The sequence below is a fragment of the Leucopleurus acutus genome, assembly GCF_964270905.1.
Source record: "Leucopleurus acutus genome assembly, chromosome: 1".
Taxonomy (NCBI): domain Eukaryota; kingdom Metazoa; phylum Chordata; class Mammalia; order Artiodactyla; family Delphinidae; genus Leucopleurus; species Leucopleurus acutus.
In genome coordinates, this window is record NC_139142.1 from 28,152,722 (window position 1) to 28,160,335 (window position 7,614).

General features: G+C 43.1%; 1 protein-coding gene across 12 annotated transcripts in view; it reads left to right on the forward strand.

Annotated features, from left to right (window-relative positions):
• The window catches only part of ENTPD5 (ectonucleoside triphosphate diphosphohydrolase 5 (inactive)), a 32,697-nt gene extending 27,991 nt beyond the window's left edge, over window positions 1–4,706 (forward strand). For all 12 annotated transcript variants that reach the window (XM_082844152.1, XM_082844146.1, XM_082844155.1 and 9 more), the window contains 3 exons: window positions 119–175; window positions 1,239–1,354; window positions 4,610–4,706. In XM_082844152.1, coding sequence (XP_082700278.1) covers window positions 119–175; window positions 1,239–1,354; window positions 4,610–4,696 — 260 coding nt within the window. In that variant the 3' untranslated portion in view covers window positions 4,697–4,706. The remainder of the gene's footprint in view (window positions 1–118; window positions 176–1,238; window positions 1,355–4,609) is intronic.
• Window positions 4,707–7,614: the final 2,908 nt, after the last annotated feature.

Below are 7,614 nucleotides of genomic sequence, written 5' to 3' on the forward strand. Positions count from 1 at the left end.
TGTTAGAAATTTTATTTTTAGTTTTTCATTATTATAAATAGGATAATTTCCTAGGATAAATTTCCTTATGTTTCTTGGAAGGCTTTTTGACATCAACTACTGTTCTGTTTCATTTCAGATTATGAAAAGGGGGGTGTTTTAAAAGTTGAAGATTTTGAAAGGAAAGCAAGGGAAGGTAAGAGTCAGTGGAAACCATTGAAGGTGACCCCGTGAGGCTGCCACCCCCAGTGACCTTAAAGTGACCTAATGTGCTTTGGCCAGCAGAAAGCCTCTCAGAAGGTTGGTTTCCTGTCTTTACCAGGAGTTAAAAGCATTAAGTGGCAAAGAAAAATATAAGAATACAAGAGACTTTGGAGAAACGGTGAAAACCTTTTCTTCTTTCCACATTTCTTTCTTCCTTTCTTTAAAAAAAAAATTGAAAAAGTTTTATCAGTGGTAATGAAACACTGAGCACCAGAATATATGGAAAATAGCCACAGAGGCTTCCTTGAAAGAGTTCATCAAAAATGCAAATAGGGCTTCCCTGGTGGCACAGTGGTTAAGAATCCGCCTGCCAATGCAGGGCACACAGGTTCGAGCCCTAGTCCGGAAAGATCCCGCATGCCGTGGAGCAACTAAGCTTGTGTGCCACAACTACTTAGCCTGCGCTCTAGAGCCCGCGAGCCACAACTACTGAGCCCGTGTGCCACAGCTACTGAAGCCCGGGCACCTAGAGCCCGTGTTCTGCAACAAGAGAGGCCACCTCAATGAGAAGCCCACGCACTGCAACGGAGAGTAGCCCCCGCTCACCACAACTATGGAAAGCCCGCACGCAGCAGCAAAGAACCAACACAGCCAAAAATAAATAAATTTAAAAAAAAAAAAAAAGCAAATAATTGTTCTTATCCAGTGGCCCTGAAGTAGGGTTAACTGGTATTTCCCTGTCTTAATATATAAGGGCCTTAGTTGAATTAAGCCCCAACAATAAATCATAGAATATATGTCATAGCAAATAAACTAGGACCCATGTACCTTTGAGTAGATTAGATGTCACATCAGAAACGTGCTGGTTCTTGATGAGCTGAGGTCTTGCAGAGGCTGTCAGTGCACAGTTCTAGCCTCCAAGACTCCCAGGCATCTGGGAGAAGGAGAATGGAGGCTTCTGCTTTGCTTATTCTCAGTCTGTATTTAGAGAAAATCATACACCTCTCAGTTGGCTGCAAACTTGAATTCCACTTTTCTCTTTCTGTCACCTCCAGTATGTGATAACCTGGAAAACTTCACCTCAGGCAGTCCTTTCCTGTGCATGGATCTCAGTTACATCACAGCCTTGCTGAAGGATGGCTTTGGCTTTGCAGGCAACACCGTATTACAGGTAAGAGAGAGGATACCGGCATCACATAACAGTCCTTTTATTTGGGAGTTAGAAAGAAAGTTAAAAACTTGTTTAGGGGACTTCCCTGGTGGCGCAGTGGTTAAGACTCCACGTTCCCAGTGCAGGGGGCCTAGGTTCGATCCCTGGTCAGGGAACTAGATCCCACATGCATGCTGCAGCTAAGAGTTCACATGCCACAACTAGGGAGCTCATGAGCTGCAACTAAGGAGCCTGCCTGCTAAGAGTTCACATGCCACAACTAAGGAGCTGCAACTAAGGAGCCCGCCTGCCACAACTAAGACCTGGCGCAACCAAATAAATAAATATTTTAAAAAAACAAAAAAACTTGTTTAGTAATCAGAGTGGCCATAGGTGGAGTTTTGAGCTAATTTTATTCAGGCTATGGACAAGGCACTGTGCAAGGCACCATGAATGTGGGAAATTGCCTTGATACAATGGCAGCTTCTAAGTACCATTGACCCTTGAATAACAGGTTTGAACTGGGTCCACTTATACATGGATTCTTTTCAATAGTAAATGCTACAGTACTACACAATCTGTGGTTGGTTGAATCCATGGATATGGAGGGCCAGCTATAAAGTTATATGTGGATTTTTGACTGCACGGGGGTCGGCACCTATAACCCCCATGTTGTTCAACGGTCAACTGTATATTACTAGGCAAGCTATCCCAGAGGTCACAGAGCCAAAAGGCTTGCAGCCCAGGTTAAGAGGCCCAAGTTACATGGTTTATTAAATCAACTTCAAAAGTCAGGGTGAGGGACTTCCATGGCGGTCCAGTGGTTAAGAATCTGTACTTCCACTCTAGGGGGCATGGGTTTGATCCCTGGTCAGGGAACTAAGATCCCGCATGCTGCGTGGAGTGGACAAAAACAAAAAAAGAAACAAAGAAAACCCACAAAAGTCAGGGTGAAAAGCAAGGGGAAAGAAATGGGATAGGTGAACACACAGGATAGGGTACATACAAGTTGGAGGTGCTGTACTTCCTGAATCCTGGGTTAATATGTCCTGCCTCTCTCTGCCGATGATAGTGTGGTTACAGGTACTGTAGCTGAAGTTTGATCAAGGGGGCACAAGGACAGAAGGTGCCGGGGCCATCACACAAACTTGCTCTGTTTGGAGGGGCGCAGAGGCACGTGCACTGGCCAGTAGCATTAGCTCACTCATTAGCCCATTAGATGGTTTGATGGTTCTGTTTGGCAGAGGACATGAGGGACCTCTGCCAAAGAGCATCACCAGTGAGTGGCTTATTTAAGACCTCGTGAGTACTGAATGCCTTGTGTAGTATGTCGTATGTATTTTGTGTGTGCCTCATATATTTAGTGCCTCTGGAGTCTCGGGTCGCTCTCTGTCTTCCTAACTTTATCTGTAGTAACTTATTTATTCCAAACACATCTTATGAGTTTCATCCATCCCATATATAATATTTTTTTTATCTTCCATACCATAGTTGAACAATTGCACATTATAGTTACAGAGATGATTAAGATGTAATCTTTGTCCTCAAATTGCATAGTCTATTAGAGGAAATGTGACAAAAATATAGTTGTGACACAGGGCAACTTTCAACTTTCGGGGTCAAGGAAGTAGAGATTGTACTTTGCTTATGAAGCTCCTTCCTTCTCTTGTGTCACTTCCCCTTTCTGTTTCCTCATTTCCAGATGAGTTTATATTGCCCCATTTCTTGTGTTATACAGATTTCATAAATTCATTTGTACAAAGGTATTTGGATTTAATGTGGTGTTATACCTGCTGAGAATATTGGCATTTAAAGAGTTACTTGCCAGTAGAGTCAGTATAGTGTAGTGTTTAAAGCATGGGCTCTGTTGTCCATCAGATCTGGGTTCAAGTTCTGATTCTGCAAGCTTACTAGCTCTGTGACCTCAGATGATTTACTTCCCCTCTAACTTTTAGGTTCCTCACTCAAAACACAGGGATCCTTAGAGTACCTATTTCTTAGGGCTGTTATAAAAATGGAGATAAAGCACAGTGCCTGACACATAAGAAGTTATTAATATTGGTTTAATTGTTAGTATAGGTATTTCACACCAGTTGGAGCTAGATTTCTGGATAAGAGAGGTCATCCTGAGCCCTCATTACATACCAAGCTAACAACTGCCTCTACTGAAGCATCAGCAGTAACCAAATCATTTAAGGACAATTTTCTGCCGTTTCCATTTCTGCATCCTTTTAGTCTTTAGTTAAATGGCAGCAGAATTTGTATCAGGGGTGAACAGTCCTCTGTCCCAGAGATCACTTCACTTTGGCATCTATATCCCTAGACTGTCGGTCCTAAGGACAGAGGAAGAACATTTTGGGGGCATGGGGGGCACTCCCAGCTTGACTCAGGGGTCACAGACTAAATCTCAAGATAATGATTCACATGCCATTCTTCTCAGTTTTTGGCACAGTGACTGTAGACTAAGTTTCATCAGGTTAACACAGGTATTGTGTCATAAGAAGTTAGTACTAGAAGCAAAGACTAAAACCAGTTTGCTGATTTATAAACCTGGGTATGGGTATGGTGGTGGCATCTTTACTCAACAGTAGCTTATGGAGAATTCCAGTAAAACTGATAAAAATGAAGCTATCTGGTTGAATCAGAGGTCAGAGACCTGGAACTCCTTCACCGTTTTGCCTCCCTTTCTCCTTTGAAGCACTGTCAAGGAACCCCTAGGATTCTGAAGAAAACAATTTGACATATTGACTAATCTAATCCACTTGTTATGTAGTTGACGAAATCGAGTCTAAACTTTTGCCCAAGGTCACTGAACTAATTGAGGTACAGCCTGGCCTGGAATGCATTAAATGCCTTGGTTTGTCATTAACTAGTGCTTAAGAAGATGCACTTGCTTACAAAGTATGAATTGGGAAGCTTAGTATGTTCTTTCCTACCCCTGAATCTATTGCTAACTCCTGTTATGTTTAGTTTAGGATTAGGGAGAGAGTTCAGAAGCCTGTCTGTCTAAAAGGTCCTCTCTAGAAGTCGTGGGTTGAGACCACTTCCTGGGCCCAGAGATTCAAGGATCAGATTGGCAGGTGTAGGGGCAATGGGCAATGGCAGGATGGGAACCTACAGAGGGGGTTGGGAGAAGCCTCCAGAGACTGGCTACTCCTAGTTCTGCCTTGGTTTGGCCATGTGGATGATCTTTGCAGATATTCTCCGCTTGTTGTGCTTGCTAGAGTTGAAAATTGAATGAAAATATTAAGACCTTTTTTTTCTCCTTCCCAACAGCTCACAAAGAAAGTGAACAACATAGAGACAGGCTGGGCCTTGGGGGCCACCTTTCACCTGCTGCAGTCTCTGGGCATCTCCCACTGAGGCCAAGCCGTTCCTCTGAGGCCTGCATTTGTCAACAACCTTGTTAAAGGGAGGACGAGAGAGGAGAGGACTCAGTTGTATTCTGAGCTAGTCTGGGGACAGCCTAGACTGAAGCCCAGCAGCTGATTTCATCTGGAGGAAGGGGCTTTTGTAGACAGGTCTTGCCCTTGAGTCTAGAGATTTGGATTTAATTAATTTTACACCTCAAATGTGAACTATTTCCTAACCACTCTTCGTGCACAGCTGGTACTAGAGTCTAAATCTTTGAGGTTCCTTGTGTGTCACAGAGAGCCAAAAGGAATAGCTTTGGAACTTAACCTTGGGGAACCCAGGGATGGAACCCTGGGAACCAAAGAAGAATCTCATTTCAACCCTTTCAGTGCCTCATTCCTTTGAACATTTTAATTTTCCTCTTACATGTTACACTCAGCTGACTGATTGCAATCCCATGACCTATCAACACCAGTATTTTCTTTTCCCTGCACGTTGCCCTGTCCCACCTTTATCTCCACTCACCTACCGAAAAAAAAAGAAAGAAAAAAATACCTGGTGTTACTTTCCATGTGTAGTTCAAAGAGGAAAAAAAAAAAAAGCCGTATCTGGGGAATTCCCTGGAGGTCCGGTGGTTAGGACTACGAGCTTTCACTGCCAAGGGCATGGGTTCGATCCCTGGTCGGAGAACTAAGATCCTGGAAGCTGTGCACGTGGTGTGGCCAAAAAAAAAGGTACCATATCTGAAGTTATGTGATCCGGCTTTGTGTCAGCACCAATCAGCCAGCTGACAGCCATTCTAAATCTCAGAAGGATGGAGAGCAACTCACGACTGGGCAGAAGGGAGGCCAACTAGTTTCTAGGGACATGTTTTGGGAGGGTGTGGCTGCCTTCTACAGACTACCTTCTTTTAATCAACTTTTTATCAGTAAACCGTGGAGTAATGAACATATCCAACCTTATAGGAATGTGTGTGTGTGTGTGTGTGTGTGTGTGTGTGTGTGTGTGTGTGTGTGTTTTCAGTGCTAGTACCTCTTTTCTCAGGCTAATGTGGTTATAGTAATTTGTCATCCTAAACTTTTCTTTGTATTTCTAAGAAGTACATCTATACCCTAGCTTTTGGTCTGTGGTGAGAGGCCTGTGGCTGTGCTTTTCAAGGATCTAGACTTTGGCAATAGCCCCTTTCAGTTTGTCCTTTTATTCTGTTTACAGCAGTGTCTCTTTCTGCCCTGGCCCCTGATCATTTTAGCTAGCATCCTCTACATTATTTGTCTAGTTCTAAGGTTTCTGAACCCTTCTTGATGATACCTAACATTTGATTTACTTGGCCATTTTGGCCCACATCCATACAGTGGATGCTCACTTTGAGTTTGAATGTTCAGACCTCTTGATTTTGTGAATTATGTCCCCTAAAATTCATGATCTTGTACTTTCCCACATGACCACCATTTCCTTGTCTACCCATGTGACTGTTCTTGGACTTGAAAGATCTTCCAGTAGTCTGGCTTCTACACCTTGGCTCTTTACCTCCAGCTTCTTTCCAGCAGAGTATCTCCCCAGACTTGTACTTTTCACAGTAGACTCTCTTTCAGCTTTTTCACAAAAGATGTTAAATATACCTGGCCCTCACAGCAGTCCCTGGGGAACCTTATTTTTAAAAGTATTCCATTGAGTCAATAAATATTTAACATCTGATATGTGCAAATAACTAGGCAAATTTCTATACCCTCATCCCTCCCAAATTTTAGTTTTTCAATTCAATGTGGATTTTTTTCTTCTTCACAGTGATTGTTTTTTTTAAGTTTTATTATTTTTGGCTGTGTTGGGTCTTCATTGCTGTACGCAGGCTCCCTCTAGTTGTGGCGAGCGGGGGCTACTCTTTGTTGCGGTGCGCGGGCTTCTCATTGCGGTGGCTTCTCTTGTTGCGGTGCACCGGCTCTAGGCGCATGGGCTCAGTAGTTGTGGCTCGTGGGCTCTAGAGCACAGGCTCAGTGGTTGTGGCTCATGGGCTTAGTTGCTCTGCGGCATGTGGGATCCTCCCGGACCAGGGCTCGAACCTATGTCCCCTGCATTGGCAGGCGGACTCCTAAACACTGTGCCACCAGGGAAGCCCTTCACAGTGATTTTTAATTATACTAAGGTCACCTTTATACCTACTATCTCTTCCTCCAAAAATGCTAATACAGAGTGAAATAATAGAATCTTTAGAGTTGGACAGCCCAAAGATATAATCAATCTTCTACCCATTGCAGAACTCCCTTAACACTTCTAACAGGTTGTCATTCAGCTTCTGTGTAGGCATGTTTCCAGACAACTCATTCCACTTTGGGATTGCACTGATGTTAAAAAAATCCCTCCTTCTCAGTAGTCTTAGTTCTGCTCTAATCCCTCCTTCCACAGCCTTTCGGTCTTCTGAAGAAAACTCCTAAGTCCTTCACATTCTTAATATTATCACTTGACTTCTAGACCCCCTTCTCATCTTTGTCTAGAGTATGGTGTTAGAACCAGTCATCATACACGAAATGCTGTTCTACAGGATTAGGGGGAGACAATAAAGACTCCTCCAGCTTGATGGGTTCAGAGAGGTAAGATTTCCTGGTCTTTATCACCACAGCTTGTCTCTGTAGCTTTTCTTATAAAGGCCACGTATTGTTCAGCAGACATGTTTGGTCATCCCAAATACTTTCAGAATTCTTGGGGAGGTGCATTATAACTCCAGAAATGTATCTACATGTTTTCTGATAATCTTGATTAGAATATCTGGAGAATTAAACAGTTTATCCATTATAGGAGCAATTTGGAATGAGACTTTTTATTTCTTAGAAAAAACAATTTGTCTGTAATGTCCTTTTTGCCCCTAGTGTACCTTTTGGGCCTCTTAAAAAGAGTCCTACAAGGTCTAATCTTGATGGTTAGGTTTTCCTTCT